At 39.7% G+C, this 16,542-nt stretch overlaps 1 protein-coding gene across 3 annotated transcripts; it reads left to right on the plus strand.

Annotated features, from left to right (window-relative positions):
* The first annotated feature begins 1,336 nt into the window (after window positions 1-1,336).
* On the plus strand, window positions 1,337-16,254 carry LOC145462847 (uncharacterized). 3 transcript variants are annotated; one of them, XM_081446470.1, is made up of 8 exons: window positions 1,337-3,735; window positions 4,625-4,771; window positions 4,988-5,149; window positions 5,534-5,611; window positions 6,126-6,193; window positions 6,616-6,741; window positions 9,904-13,402; window positions 14,082-16,254. In XM_081446470.1, exons 2-7 carry the CDS (start codon window positions 4,693-4,695, stop codon window positions 13,399-13,401), a joined length of 4,011 nt encoding a protein of 1,336 aa, XP_081302596.1. In that variant the 5' UTR covers window positions 1,337-3,735; window positions 4,625-4,692; the 3' UTR covers window position 13,402; window positions 14,082-16,254. The 3 variants fall into 3 exon arrangements, with proteins under 3 accessions (XP_081302596.1, XP_081302597.1, XP_081302598.1); XM_081446471.1 differs by lacking the exon at window positions 4,625-4,771; XM_081446472.1 differs by lacking the exons at window positions 1,337-3,735; window positions 4,625-4,771; window positions 4,988-5,149; ... (1 more) ...; window positions 6,126-6,193; window positions 6,616-6,741 and adding an exon at window positions 7,059-7,948 and having other exon boundaries at window positions 7,998-13,402.
* Window positions 16,255-16,542: the final 288 nt, after the last annotated feature.

The following is a 16,542-nucleotide window of genomic DNA, read 5'->3' on the forward strand; positions in this document are numbered from 1 at the left end:
GATCGCTTTTATGTGCTCGTGAGGTATAAATAACTCCCGTGATCTGAGTAGAGGGTAAACCAACCAAACTAACTATCAATTGCAGGTCTAGAGTTGGCAGTCCGCTATCCGTTATCTTAAGCAGAAATGCACCTGTTACACTTGTCATAACTGTCATAAACACACCTTTGGTTCAGAACTGTAGTAGCTCTAGCAGCTCTAGCAGCTCTAGCAGCTCTAGCTCCTAAGCTGCTATTGTTTTTTCACTGTAGCCGCCGCAAGAGACGAAGAGACCTCATTTTCTCTTGGCAGCCGGTATTGCTTTAGGACAAGAGACCATTTTCTCTTGTTTAGGGCTAGGAGCATTGTTTCTGTTGCTTGCTCGAGCCATTCATTCTACATGACCCATTTGCTTTGTTCACCACCATGGTGGTCGAAACAAAGTATAAGATATGAGATAAACATGCTAACCTCACATTAGGCAGTTCATAATTACACGTAGCCGTAAAAGTATGCCCATGGCAGATAATCGAACGACTCGAGAAATGTTTGAAGCTAACTCGTGATCCAGCTGTGTTTGGTGACTTTAATGACAACAAATGTTGAAGCTAAATGATGCTGTACTCTCATTGACGCGATGGGCATTGTACTCTTCAGTCCCTAGATCCTCGCCGGTACGACAAAACACATCTGGCAAATTGATAGAGTTGATAAATCGCGGTGACCGCGATTAAAGGGACAATGTCATGAACCGCGCATGTGCGACGTTTCGGTCGAAACTTGAAAAGTTCAGGCGAAATTTTTCAAGTTGGAATTCGGCAAATTCAAAATGGCGTCGACTAGTGGCGGGAGCCAGTCGTGATGTGTGAACAAGTGTAATTTGACTGCAATGAATAGTCCATGCTATTAAAACGCAGGGAGAAAGCTGTTATGAAGGGATAATCTGGAAGGAAGGGGGTTGTTTTGGACCAATTTTCTGTCAATTTAGGGACCGCCTGTCAGCCCTTGATACGATGCTTCCACGTAGTAAATACCGAGTCTATAATGGCCAGTTGAGGTACTCAGCTCATCTTAACCTCCTTATCATAAATGTCCTAGGAATTGCGTTTACTTAGCTTTTAAATGACGCAATGAACGTATAATTCTGTGGAGATATACTAGATAAAATAATTGAAAAGCAGCGTGTGGTTTGAGACGGTTAACAGTCAATTTGACGGATATTTTAGTGAAATACGGCATGATATTTTGGCTATTTATTGCATCGTGGCCTAGCTTCAGATCGTAACGTAGTGCGAAATTTGCATTCACTTAGCTTTCAATTGGTGTATTAAATCTGTTGAGATTTACCGGAGAAAAAAAAATGTTTACACGACACGGTTAGCCTTATGAAGTTGAAAGATACTTGGTTCATGTTGCAATTCGACAACATGAGTGAAAAACGGCATGGTTTTTAGGCTATTAAACGCATCTTGACCTTTAAATCGTGACAAGAATCAGATGTCACATGTAATATCACAAGTTTCTGGTTGCACTTGAGCAAACTCACTTTGACGAACGGACAGAATAGAGCCGGGGACATTAAAATTCTGAAGTCGTAACTATGAAGATCATCTGTGCAGGATTTCTAAAAAAAGGAACTAAATCAATTGCCAAAGCCTTGCGGCACCTTGGATTTACAGTGTTCGACTGGGAAGAGCAAACGTTTGACTCCCTAGATCACTAGGTTGATGTGTTTCAAAATGGCGCCAAACCTGATGGGAAGCGAGTTTACCAGAATGCTGATGCATGCGTGGATACGCCTGGAAACTTCTTCTTGGAGGAAATACTGGAAGCTTTACCTGACTGTAAAATGATTTTGAGCAAATCGAGTTGAAAGTTGAAAGTTGAATCGAAGGACCGATGGAAGGATCAAGTGAATCTCCCATCCATACCTACAAAGCCTAAAAATACTCAATTCTATAAAAAAAATATTGAGTCTTCATAACACGTGTTTAGAACTTTTCGAACCTGTAACGGGCAATACATCATGCAGTATAGATATATGTTATTTACCAGCTGGGCGGTCGGTTTATGTATAGTAAAAAAAAGAGTACGAGTTGCTCCCCGATGCCGCAGGCTTAGGCAGCATTTTCAAGTCCGAGGTCACAGTTTTTCACTATACGGACTGACGTACCTTACGCCGGTAAATAATAACTTCTTTATTATTTTCCTCTCTCTCTCTCCCTCTCTTCTCGGACCGGACTCGAGTGAGGGGCGGAAATCGAGCCTATTGCTTTATCCGCACAAAAGATGTCAGCAAGAACTGAAAACTAACTGTCAATGTGTGTCATTTTCACTCTGAAGAAAGTTCTATTCTCCGCTGACACGTCAAATCATTTCGGCGATACTAGCAGTTTGTTTTTCACTTTCAATAGGAACGCATATTCGAGGAAAGCCCTAAACCAAATGATATCCGTACTGACAACCCTAAAAAGCAATTCGACTTCCGCTCTCTTGAAGAGTCGTATCTAAAATTATGTCTGATTTGATTGACCTTGTACGAATCGGCTTTCGCTTTCTTGTGTCTGTCGTACTAATCCTATTCACTTGGTTTTCACTTTCTTTTCCACCTCCAATGACGGCGATGATGATAAATGAAACTTTATTTAAGTGTCAAGGCCTTATAGTTCTACTACAGTTGTGGTTACACTACTGATCACTTTTTTGTTCTCTCAACTATTAGCCTGGGGAAGGGTCTTGAAGTGGCCGTGATTTCAAACATTTCTTATATGAACAGCATTCAAACTATAACAGTGACTTCATTAATAAATAAGGTTTTACTGATTTTGGTGTTAAGTTTAGAGCGGTTCTGATATTTTTGAAATCCAAGATGGCGGACTTATCGAATCATCCAAAAAATGGGGTGATTTTTGTTGCAAAACTTTATATGTTGCCAAAGGAAAGAGGGGGAGGTGATACCGCCCCAATTACGTATAATTTCACCCTGGGAATGTTAAATTTTTTGTAGTATTAGTTCATTTAAACATACCATTATTGTTTTGGACTAATTTTAAATCGATTCATGCTGTTTTTAGATGTTTGAAACAAATAGTAAAATCCACCATATTGGGACTCAAGATGGCGTATTAAAGGACGTCATATCATAGTGTATGACGTCATTACTACTTTATCTTATAGGACAAAGTTCAGGATAGCTACTAAAATCAAAATTTTATCAACGCATCTAATAGCAATGAAAGTCGAAGGTTTATGTCGTCATATCCCCTTCCTGCATCGTTTGTTTATTTCTTTTTCACTTTTCTGAAGTCATGAATGTTGTCAGTAACAACACTATAATACTAATTTCAGGTACACTTTCTCGATTGACAAACTGCCATATTTTTGAAACTCTACGCTTAAATAGCCTCGAGTTGTTATGTCCAGAATAGGAGGCAATGTAGCTTCTTTATTTGCTTTAATACTCCGAAACAAAATGGCGCAAAATATATACAAAATATCGCAAGGCACGATGGTCCATGTAGTGCTTACGTCACCGGAAATACAATCGAATTACATGTCTTGACATACACTGTTAATAACGTTTTCGTAACAACCCTCTGCTGATCGGTTCGTGTTTCGCTTTCTAGAATATAATGCTTCAAATGCTGCACCGAATGTGTGAAAATATATCCCTTGATGAGGTTGACTGTTGAGAGGAACAATGCTACCAGGCTAAATTTACTCCCTTAAGAGACAGTACGCTTAGTCAAACAGTGGGTGAGTTTTGTTATTATTGTTTTTTTTACTGGTTCCTTTCTCCTCTGTGTATCTTTCAAAAAGAGCGATGTTATTTTGCTCCAAAAAATGTCCAACGTACAGATTGCTATACGGGTAGAAAGTGTTAATTCTTGAGAAGTTAAAAAGGCATTATCGTGAACATTAATCGGTAACTAGACTATGTGTGGAGTTATGGCCATATTGTCCGCTTGATATGACAAAAGGATATTGTTTATCACTAGGTTATGTGAATTGGGCAAATTCAACACGAGAAAAATGCTCAAATTGCTTTTTGCTACCGAGAAGTAAACCATTGTGCCAACCCCAGTAACTCAATCATATTTGAATTATACATGCAAACTTTTAGTAAAATGAGTTTCACTTGTTTTGAGTGCTATAGTAGGCTGTAAACCGCCGCGGTCAGTTCTTTATGAAATTTCCTATAAAACTCTAAAAGTAAACGTCTTCTTTTATTGCCAGTAAAAAGAAACTAGAGTGAATTTTATATTTCAGTACACTTCCTCTCTGCTTACATTAGCTACCCGCAAGTATTGATTTGCGAAAATTCAAAGAAAAATATATGGTATGTCAATAAATGATAAACCCTACAATTTCAGTTTCTAGGAATTAGGATAAATACGCTGACTTGAATTAAACAAACGAAATGTAGCCGATAAGCTGTCAATTTTTGAGCTATGTTCTAACAAATAACCAAATACAGAAGTCGAATATTAAACGTTTACTTCTTTCGTACGCAAAACCAACAAGAAATTCGTTTCGAGAATTATCAGGTTGCTAAAACTTCGCTGGAAAACTGTCAAAATATTACATACATGTGTTAAAACGGAAAACTAAACTAAGTCATAGTTTAAAAATATTCAATCTATAGGCACTGATAAATCGGTAATCAGAAAAGGACTATCTGAGGTTCCAGCATTCATTGCGACCAACGCTACAATGATCATGGCTGAACATGAAGGTGTCGCGCCACTACCACCTGAGGAAACAATGGATTTTGATGACGAAACTTTAAAAGGTGAGGAAACAATAACAAATTTAAGCAGATTACTTTGAAATTTAGCACTCGAAGGCATTGCTACATGTTAGAATGCAAGTTTCAATACCAAATTTGCTATGATGATGTGCAGTGCAGTTAAACCCAAGTTAAGGTAACTTGCAGGCTATGAGACGAAATACCGCCACGTCTTTTTGAGCCTTGTACCCTAACAGTGTTTCGATTCGCCTCTTTTAGCAATAGCAGAGGTTTTCATGAATCAAGGTGATGAGGAATACAGCAAGGACGATTTTAGAAACGCCACTGACTTCTACACAGACGGAATTAACGTGAACTGCAAAGATGAAGAACTAAACGCCAAACTGTACAGTAACAGGGGGACAGTACAGTTTCTTAGGGGTGAGTACTTTTTCATTCATTTGTAAACTTTTCTGTTTTGCTCGTTTTACATATGCGTCATTCCTTGGTCCATATAAGGCCTGACGTCAAATTTTTTCAAACATGTAGATGTCCATAGAAACTTACAGGTGTCTTGACAACTGAAATAACTAGTACTAAAACAATATATTTTGTGGTGGCCAGACTCTCGTTAATTTCTGTAATAAGGGAATCTTATATTGAAACAAATTTATTCTGACACGGGACAACGCTTCGTCTCATTGTTTGTCTTCCTCTCTTTCCTCTTGTGATTCGCCTTTTTCTTTCCTTAGTTTTCATTTTCCAATTTTATCGCCTCTGTGCATTGCTCAATCTATCTCACAACTGTTTTTAATTTGTTCACAGAGAATTATTATGATTCACTGAGTGATGCCCAATCTGCCACTGAATTGCAGCCAACTTATCTCAAGGCCATTGTTATAGGTGAGGTTTAGAACAGTTTATCGCGTGTTTTCCATGCCCTGAAGACCAAAACCATGAAACTCAAAAGGAAGTTTTATCAAGAACTGCAACGGTAGTGTTTTGTAAACAAGACTATTATTACTCATTCTAGTCAGGAGCTAATTTTAATCTCCTTTGAATTTGTTGAATAAAATTGATCACGTTATGACGCAGGATAAAAGAAGGTCATCTTGATCAAAACGACCATTTTAGGATAAAAACCAGCTGCAGACATAAATATATGTGCCATGCTTGATGTCATTCATGCACATTATCATAATTTCTTTTAATTCTATACCCCAGTCACGCAGGAACACGTAAACTTAGTCACTGTTGTATGCATGTAGTTCATAGCGCAATTCATTTTTGCGTGTTGCAACAATAATGCGAAGGTCGAAACACTGACACTTTGCAAGGTTTCTTTACAATGGCTTGCCTTGTAAACTCGACTGCAATGATTTTTTCAAGAATCAGATATTCCTTTATTTGTTCTTAGGGGCGAGTGCCTGTGCTCATCTGTACCAGTTTGAAGAAGCCATCACGTGGTGTGATAGGGGATTAGCAGTATCCTTTTTACATCATTCCGATCAATGATCGTAGCATGAAAAGTATTTAAGCATTTTCTTTGTACTCAAACATAACAGGCGAAATGATATAAAGCAATTTCTTAAAGAAATTTCATCCCTCACGGCTCCACACAAACTCAAAACGTTCACATTGCCAGCCTCTATCTATGCACAAAATCTAAGCAAATGTATGTTTTAAGCTTCTCGAGTAGTTCCTTAAAAGTACCACCTTTAAGTCAGAGCTTCCCTAAATCTTTAGGAAACAACTTTGGGAATATTCCGGTGACATATATAGGCTGTTACTGGATTGGTATTCGTTATCCTCCTTATTCCATTTTCGTGTTATTTTATCACCACTACTTACCGAGAAAGTTTCTTAAAAATGACAAATGATGCGTTATATTCTTTAACTGTCGGAAGATTGACAAGGATAACGAGTATTTGTTGGAATTAAGGACAAGGTGTGTCGAGAAACAAAACAAGCTGCAGGAAACAGGCCGGGACAAAGGGACGAGTCAGTCAGAAACACAAAGTGAGACAGGCACGGTAGGTTAATAAATCGCGCGTATGAAAATTTTTAAATTACAGTAATGAATTGAATGTCATATCCAGTATCAAATGACAGAAATCAAGTTCTTGTCAGTTGAATCTACTAGCTGTGAAACTATTTTGTTTTTTGGAATTAGTCAGGTGAATGCCATTTGAATAGAACTTCACAGGATCGGAGGAACGAGTGTATTAAACAGATGTCCCAACTAAATCATTTAGAAGTTGAGAGAACCTACGTAGGTAATAGTCTTCAGGTCACTGACAAAATTATTCGGTTGTGTACAGATTTTGAATCGTCAGAGCGTTAAAAAGAAAGTATACCACACCAATGGTCAGTGGCAATTTTCTTGTACGAGCCGTCATTTGAAGGAGGCAGATTATTTGCAAAGCTACCGTTAGGGGTGTAAACTCTAAAAACATATATGTCATCAGGCTAAACTGTGTCGCTAAAGTCTACAATTTTGATTCTGTCTTCTAAATCAATTGCTCAGGCCTTTGAAAAGCTGATATATGATGTTGGGAAAGTAAACATCAAATTACTGTATAAGACATTTCAACAATTATAGAAAACTTTTTGACTCAAAACTCAGTGAAAGAAATCCTCAATTCCTTCTTACAAAGTAATTTACGTACAAAAAAGATGAACAAGAAATAAAACAGATGATATAACGAAAAAAAAAAAATTCAATAGCCTAAACGTTAACGTCTAGAAAAGAACAGTTGTTGAATAGGGTTTATTTTTTCTACTCGCCTTACAGAGCTTGGAACGTTCCGGACGTTTTGGAATTTTGGCCTAATCTAAGCGACTGCAGTCTTAGAAATGGTGACTTCTAGAGGGATCATTTTAAATTGTCCTGAGCAAATTTGATGAAATGATGTGACATGAGAAACGATCACCATCACTGTGTCCTCTCACTGTGATGGTATAGGCACCTGAGTATTCAGGGATTCAAAAGCATACTTAAATAAGTTCAAAACTATCTCTTTCCTGGCGTTTGCATTGTAACTCATATTTAAAGTACCTATTTGCTTAACCCATTAAAGTGCCACTAACCCCAAAAGGGTTTTTTTTCCTTTAATAAAATCTACTAGTTTCCCTGATTACTTCAGCGAAAAAATTATCTCGATTGATAAAATCCCTGCGTTTCTAAAAGCGTTTAAACATGTAATTTCTATGTTCACGACCGCGCAAAGTGGGATCTGGGTCAGGCTACTAGTGACGTCACTTCGGGAACCGGACTAAAACACCTAAGAGACTTCTGACAGAGCTTCGAGGGCAGTCAAAACATTTTCGGGTTATTTGTGACTCATATTTTATCAAAACTGGACAAGAACTTTACGTGAAAGTACTGTATCATCTAGCATTACAATTCGGAGTCTAGCTACGATTTGGACGGCTGCGAAGTACATATTTTTTCCATTTCGAAGTGCGGGTTGCCAGTCGAGATCACCGCGTTGTATAATTATATTTAGGCCGGGATCGACAATTTGCCGGTCCATTTGGGTTATAAAGGTACAAACAATGACTGAAGAGTTAGCTTACAGCTCTTAAAGAGTTATAAGGATGTCAATGAACACGTAGAGTTGGTAATTTGACTTTACGGATCGTGCAAATTTCGGAGTGACAAAACACTTTTACATTCAAATATTAATTTCCCCCGAAATACAAGTTAAAATGCGATGTAGTCGTACTCCACTCCTGCCTACTTCTCCAGATCAATGATTGAAAATAGTTTTAACATAAGAGATAGGCAGAGATGTGGGCAAACAATATTCGAAGGCGAGGTAACTTTTCGCCTCGTTATTGTCGACCGACCGTAGTATATTCATATTCAATTACCGTGTACGAACACAAGCTACGCAAATTTGCATATTCCGTACTAGTGAAATCATGGAAAATGGTTCGACAAGATCTTGGAAAGAGTTTCAGTATACTTTCAGTTCAATGAATACATTTCTACTTCACTGTTATTTTGAATGAAATGTCCATTTTACGCACGCTAATAACCTGGGAGTCCTCGACTTACTAGTTTGCGTTTCGGTTGACTGACAAGCGCATTCTTCTTTCAGCACAACAATCTCCGTCGGAAGCTATAGGGTCGAATCTTAATCGTTTGTTTCACTTTACTCATATATTTATAATGCTTGATCCATTCTAAGTTTGTAATTTAGATGTATTTCGTTCCTCAAAGACGAAACTCGAAGAGCAAAACAATTTTGTATTCGGAATGGCCATTGAGAAACACGGCCAGATTACAGGCGACCTCTGGCGTGCGTGTGTTTTTATTAAAATCCACAAATACATAGCTAGTTCACCAGTTCGGAGCCTCAACAATCTTCTTCGCGTCGTTGTAGAACGTAGGTTTAGTTTACTATTCGTTTAGACAAGTCTCTATTTCAAAACGCGATGCGTTTAATTTACCGTGTAATTTCGTCACCTGTAGTTTCGTCTGAGACTCGCGTCGGAGGATCGTTTGCGCTCGAAATAGTCAGATGGCTTCAAGCTTATCCCAAATTCGTATCTTATGCAGTACCTTGACAATTTCAAGCTTCCCACTAGAGATAGAGAAGAATATACAGGCCATGAAAATCTCTAGGTTTTTATAGTAGTGGCGAACCCGAGATCGAAGAAATCCTCAATGACTCCCCGGCTTTAGCTTTGCACAGATCAGCCCACTTCTTTGGTCTTTTTCTCGTTTCTGGTAGAGTTTCAACGAGATAGAGGTATTGAATGAAGAGGAATACTCTATTCTACGCATCCTGTATTGCTACAGCCTCCAACAACATATCTTCCTTGCATTCTACAACGATTTTGACACACACTATCGCACGTTCATATGCATTCTTCTCAGAGACAAAATATTGTTATTCCCGAAGTGACGTCAAAAGCCAACTCGTCCCATTCTCCGCTATTCCTCGGTCGTGAACATGGAAAAGGGCAAATTTACAAACTTTAAAAATTCATAGAAAATTAACGAAAATAGCTAAAACGATAATTTCTTCACAGTGGTGATCAGGAGAAAAAGGAAATTTATATTAGCCAAAAAAAATTTGGGGGGCTAGTGGCACTTTAAGTGGAAAGGGTACCGCGAAACATGGCAATCTGCCAATCACATTGCTTCCGATAGGAAATCAAATCAAACAACGTTTATCCTACAGGTAGATACTTCCTCTCAACAAGCAACCGACTTGACTTCACAAAATGTTCACATCGCTAAACACTTTAGCCCAGGTGTTAAAGCTCTAAGCTACTACAGCCTTCGTCTTGACATGGCGAAAGAAATGGGAGACAAAACACGCGTAGGAGATGCGCTTGGCAAACTTGGCGATGCTTATCAAGTTCTCGGTGCTGTCAAAAAAGCCATGGACTGTCATGAGGAACAACTAAGAATTGCAAAAGAAGTCAGAGACAAGACTGCCGAAGGAAGAGCGTATTCCAACATCGGCAGTGCTTATCAATGTCTCGGCGATTTCAAAAGAGCAGCGGACTGCCACGTCGCAAGTCTTCGTATCGCCAGAGAAGTAAAGGACAAACGTGCAGAAGGAGCTGCATATGGCAATATCGGCAAAGCTTATCAAAGCCTCGGTGATGTCAGAAATGCCATGAATTACCACAGACGACATCTGAAAATTGCCAGAGACGTGAATGACAAGGCTGGACTAGGAACTGCCATTGGCCACCTCGGCAACGCTTACCAAAGTCTCGGTGATTATAAAATGGCCATAGACTATCACAACGAACAGCTTAAAATTGCAAAGGAAATAGGAAAGACGACTGTAGAAGCACATGCATATGGCGGTCTAGGCAGTGCTTATCAAGGCCTTGGCAATTTCAAAGAAGCCATAGAGTACCACAGGCGCCATCTCATCATCATAAAAGACGTGGGCGACAAGTCTGGGATAGGACCCGCCTTGGGGCTTATTGGAAACGCTTATCATGGTCTCCGTGATTTCAAAATGGCCATGGACTACCATGAAAAACATCTTACAATTGCTAAAGAAGCAGGAGACAAGGCTGGGGAAGGAACTGCGTATGGCAATCTCGGCAATGTTGTTCAAGATCTCGGCGATTACTCACAAGCCATAGAGTACCACAGCCGCCATCTTACTATTGCTAAAGAAGTGGGCGACAAGAGTGGAGAAGGACGGGCCTATGGAAACCTTGGAAGGGCCTCTCAGGGAGTCGGCGACTTTGTAAAGGCAATAGACTACCACAAACTGCATCTAAGCATTGCCAATAAGATGGGCAACAAGGCCGGAGAAGGTACTGCGTATGGCCATATTGGCAGTGCTTATCAGGGTCTCGGTGATTTCAAAACAGCTCTACACTACCACAAGCTACATCTCAAAATTGCGAAAGATCTGGACAACAAGAAAATGGAAGGAGCTGCGTACGGAAACCTAGGCAAGGCATACCAGAGTCTCGGTGATTCCAGAAAAGCCATAGATTATCACAGGCTAAATCTTGCTATTGCTAAAGAAGTGGGAGACAGAGCTGGAGAAGGAGCTGCATATGGCAATCTTGGAAGGGCAAATCACGGCCTCGGTGATTTCCAAAAAGCTATTGACTATCACAGCCAACATCTCAATGTTTCCAAAGAAATGGGAGACAAAGCGGGAGAAGGAGCTGCGTATAGTCAACTTGGCAAAGCTTACCAAGGTCGCAGCGATTTCCAGAAAGCCCTTTACTACCACAACCTACATCTTGCAATTTCCCAAGAAATGGGAGACAAGGCTGGGAAAGGAACTGCGCATGGCAATATTGGCGTTGTTTATCAAAGTCTCGGTGATGTCTATACAGCCATAGAACACCACAACCTACACCTCGAAATTGCCAAAGAAGTTGGAGACCAAGGTGGGGAAGGTGCTGCGTACGGCAATCTTGGCAATGCTTTCAGTGGTCTCGGAAAATTCAGAAAAGCCGTGGATTACTTCAACCGACAACTTAGTATTGCCAAAAACATTTCAGACATGCCTGGAGAAGGAGCTGCGTATGGAAACCTTGGCAATGTTTGGCAAAAGCTTGGTGCCTTCAGAAAGGCTATGCACTACCACTACCTACATCTTAGAAGTGCCAAAGACGCAGGAGACGAGGCTGATGAAGGAGCTTCCTGTGGCCACCTTGGAATTGTTTTTCAAAGCCTCGGCGATTTCAATAAAGCCATACATTACCAAAACAAGCAACTTAGATGCGCCAAAAAAGTAAGAGACAAGGCTGGAGAAGGTAATGCCTATCACGCAATCAGTTGCAGCTTTGAATCACAGTGCCTCTTACATGATGCTCTAGAAAACAGCCAGTTGAGCGTAGAAGCATTCAATAATGTCAGAAGTCTTCTTCAATCTGAAGATAAATGGAAGATTGACTTCAGAAAGAAATGCAATGATTCGTACACTGCTCTGAGAAGAATTCTCTTGAAGCGAGACAGAATCGTTGAAGCACTGTTTGCTGCAGAATCAGGACGAGCCCAAGCCCTGAGTGATCTTCTCGTATCGCAATACGGCCTCCAAGAAAGTCAGACGGCGTCGATTGAAAAAGAAACGTACTTGGAGAAGTTAAGCTTCAGTTCGTCTAGTATTGTCTTTCTGGTTGTTTCCCCAGGAGTGGTTGATGCCTGGGTACTTTCCAAAGGAAAGGATATCCATTACAGCAAAAAGGAACTTGATGGAGCCTACACCATTGAGTCGTTAATAGAAGATGCGCGTCGGGACACTGGTGTGGAACTAAGGAGAAAGCATTCCCAGGACTCCTTGCCATCACGCAACTTCACCAAAACGAGGTCGGAAAATCCTTTAGTATCGTTGTATAACAATGTTATTGGCCCAATTGCAGACCTGGTTCAAGGAGACGAATTGATCATTGTCCCAGATGGACCACTGTGGCTAGCTCCGTACCCTGCTTTCGTAGACGGTGATTCAAAGTACCTGAGTGAATCGTTTAGAATCCGGCTGATTCCATCGCTGACCAGTTTGAAACTGATTGCTGAATGTCCAGAAAGCTACCACAACAAGAATGGCGCTCTACTTGTCGGAGATCCATGGGTAGAGGAAATCAACCTAGAGAGGAGACGAAAAATCCCTTCACTTCCATTTGCTAAAAAAGAAGTGGAAATGATCGGAAAAATTCTCAAGGTGACGCCTCTTGTTGGAAAAGAGGCCACGAAGGCTGAGGTGCTTAAAAGGCTCGGCTCGGTTGCTTTAGTGCACATCGCAGCGCATATCCACAAGGAAAATGGCGAGATTATCCTTTCCCCGAACCTAGAACAAGCATCCTGTATCCCCAAACCAGAAGACTGCAGTCTAACAATGGAAGATGTATCAAGAATCACAATTCGAGCAAGACTGGTTGTTCTAAGTTACTCTCACAGTTCTCGAGGGGAGATCAACCCCGAAGGTGTGGTCGGTATCGCTCGGGCCTTCATGGGTGCTGGTGCCCGCTCTGTTCTGGTGTCACAGTGGAGATTGTTTGATGGCGAGAACATGCTGGTCTTCATGGAAATCTTCTATCGTAACCTTATAGATGGGAGAAGTGCAAGTGAGTCTTTGAACCAGACCATGAAATCTCTCAGAGAGTCAGAGAAGTACAGTGATGTGAAATTCTGGGCGCCTTTTGTACTCATTGGCGATGACGTCACGCTTGACTTCGAGGAGAAAAACTGAGGTAATTCTCCCTTTTACAGTGGTAAAGACCCAGTGGAGAAATGCTTGCGTCACATGTATTACTTTTCAGTTGCCCTTAACCAACATAAATTACCATTAACCGAAATTATTACCCGACTAATGGTTGAACCGAAAAAACTTACCAAATCATGTTCAGACTCACTGTTTTAGTCTCGTGAGTGGGATATTTCTGAGATTCAAAGTCTGTTACCTTTCAGATGTTAGAAACGCCCTCGAAACCTCTTTTCCAAAATAATGCCATGGGTGGCAAATTACTCCTTAATTTTGGCGCCAAATTTCAGCGTTAATTTATAATTTTGCACGTGAAATGTAATTAAAATTACCATGACAACGTTTGGCGCGAAACTTCTCGATATAATAAACAAGTCAAATGCCCACGATTGTAAGCGCGATTTGTCACCCACGATTTTAAAAGGTAATCAAATGCTACATTCGTGAAATTATTTCCTAATTTCACTCGGCACCATTTGATGACCCATGCCTGTGGTTGTTTAGCCGTCTTTTTTTAATAGCCAATAGAACAGCTTTACTAGTTCTTTATTGTTTAAATTTGTAAATTTCACTTTCGAGGATGTGGTAAATTTTTTACAGTGGAATTGCTGAGTGGCTTCTTATGGTCGATTCCGGTCATGCTTTATTCATGTTTTTTTTCGTTTTAGGTTCCAGACGAATGTGTTTGCTGACTGAAAAGTAACTTTGCCATCCTTGTGTTACTTGAAAGTTAACCGAGTTTGTCAAGAAGCGTCAATAGTTGGAAGAGGAGCAAAACTCTAAACTATACTGCTAACATCAAAGACAATTTCCAATGCAAACCGTAATCAAAAGAGGAACCTCGCTGACAACACTTTTTTAAACGAAGGTTTTAATAATAGATAAACAAATTTACAGTTACGTGAGAACAAGGCCAGACAGATTAATAGCGAAGTTTCAGTGTCTTAATTCTTAGATTTTTAAGTTAGAGCAAGCCAAGGAGAAACGAATTTATTCGTACAAAATGCTAAATACGAATTTTTTCGTTACATGTCTTGATGTTATTGGATGAACACCTTCAAACGAGTAAGGTGACCATGTGTAATATAACATCTGTATCCGCTGCACAAACAAATAACTGTTTTGAACAACTGGTTCAAATGGGACTTTCTGTTTCAGTTGTATTTCACTTTCTAACTTGTTACTGAGCATTTTTGAATAATGTAGCTTCACCTCTCATTATTGCATAATTATTCATCGCGAGCTAGCAGAAAGTGTCGATTCTGTTTTAATTTTTCCTTCTCATATTTATCCCTGGGTATACAGCAGAGAATGTAATTTTATTTTGCGTGCTTCAAGCATAGATGAAAAAAAAATATATATTTCTTATTCGTTTGACTTATATGACAAAAATGATTCGTTTCTCGAAGATCAAGCTAGTAACTTTTTTGGCTCAAGTTTGAACGTGCCTCCTGTACTACGATTTTAACTGTAACGAATGAAGAATGTATAACGTCTTTTTGAGGATTTTAATATTATAATAATATTATAGAGAACTTATGCAATAACGTAGTTACAGTACAACGATTCCAGTTAGGGTAACCCAACGCTTTCCTAGCAATTGTTCTGACAGGAGAGTAAGTGATAGCTGGCCTAAGAAGCTAAAAGCTAGATACAGAATTAACATATTTTTAAAACGATACTTAGCTTTTTTTACCTTTCATCTAAAATTGCGTTACAAATGAATATTAAATACAATGTATTTGTTCCGACTAAATAACGTATTGATGGAAGCTTGAGGTTAATAACAGTGGTAAATTTTTTTGCATTATTGGTCCTTTTTTGTGGAGAAACTTAGATTGTTATTAAATAAAATAAACGTGTATGTTATTAGGCCCCGACCATGCATACTAATGCATTTTTAAAAGTATCCGTTCTCGTCTCGACGAAAGCGAGGCAAAATATTTTCGTCCACACTAGCATTTTCGGTCTGTTTTCACGTGTCCACACTATTTTTCGTATGAAAACGCATATTCTTGATATGTCTTCGCTCATCGTCCACACTAAAACACCTGAAAACGCTGATGGAAACGACAGTATGTGACTTTTTTTTCGGCACCGTTTTCAAACGCATCCGTTTTCACCTATCCACATTAGAAACGGAGCGTTTTCAAAAGGCTCCACCTTTTTCGAAAGCCTACATTTTTATCAGCGTTTTGGATCGTTTTAGTGTGGAAGACAGGCGAGAACGCATCAAAGCGTAAGAGTCGCGAACATTTTACTTGTTCCTCGGATTCTTTGTCTCGCCATTGCGGGAATATCAAACTTGCAAAATACCACACGCACATAACCTCTTAAGTAGTCAGTAGGGACACAAGCATAAGCATAAGAAGCTCATACGCTAGTGAGGACGGCTGCAACATAATTAAGCATAAGCGCTCCTCTTATGTTTATTTATGCTTATGTCGGTGTTATGTTCGGTGAGGACGTGGTTGGCAGCATAAAATGCTCGGTGATTGGCTGAAAGTCTTTCGCTTATGTTTATGCTTATGCCAACCATGTCCTCACTGGTCACAACAGCAACATAAGGATATGAAGAATGCAAGTTTTGATATTCTTATGCTTATGCTTATGCTTATGCTTATGCTTATGCTTGTGTCGCAAGTGAGAACCGGACTTTAATCTTCTGGGCGCGCGCCTTAGAATTGAACTTAATGAATTAGTGACGCAACAAACTAACAAAGCTCCTTCAAAACGCAGCCTTGACGACAACAAAGAGAAAATTCCGATGCCTCGCTGTAAAGAGCAAAGTTCTCGTGGCACCGATTGTCATCTGTAGCACGTAGGAATGAAGTTGGCTACTTTTTGTCTAGTTTTCTCTCTGTTTGTATACGATTTGAAATTCCATTCGGATGGTGCCTTAAGCGATCAAACTTCAGCGAAAGTGGAAGATATTAACTACAGCATAGAGAAAGGTAAGACTAGAAAACAAAATTGATGTAATATATCAAACACGAGAGACAGTGTTTCATCGCGATATCCAAACAGTGAGAAGAGTGTTGGAAATTTGACGCGCAGCATTCGGAATTCGAGGTGTTTGGATAGCGGATGAAACACTGTCTCGAGTGTTTGATAAATCATATCATCTCA

Source organism: Orbicella franksi, chromosome 12, assembly GCF_964199315.1.
Source record: "Orbicella franksi chromosome 12, jaOrbFran1.1, whole genome shotgun sequence".
Classification (NCBI taxonomy): Eukaryota; Metazoa; Cnidaria; class Anthozoa; order Scleractinia; family Merulinidae; genus Orbicella; species Orbicella franksi.

What these genes read in the sequence shown, in the direction of transcription:
- LOC145462847 (XM_081446470.1), top strand. Translation starts at nt 4,693, where the DNA reads ATGATCATGGCTGAACATGAAGGTGTCGCGCCACTACCACCTGAGGAA. An exon ending in TGATGACGAAACTTTAAAAG is followed by an intron (nt 4,772 to 4,987) that starts GTGAGGAAACAA and finishes CGCCTCTTTTAG; the next exon opens with CAATAGCAGAGGTTTTCATG. An exon ending in GACAGTACAGTTTCTTAGGG is followed by an intron (nt 5,150 to 5,533) that starts GTGAGTACTTTT and finishes ATTTGTTCACAG; the next exon opens with AGAATTATTATGATTCACTG.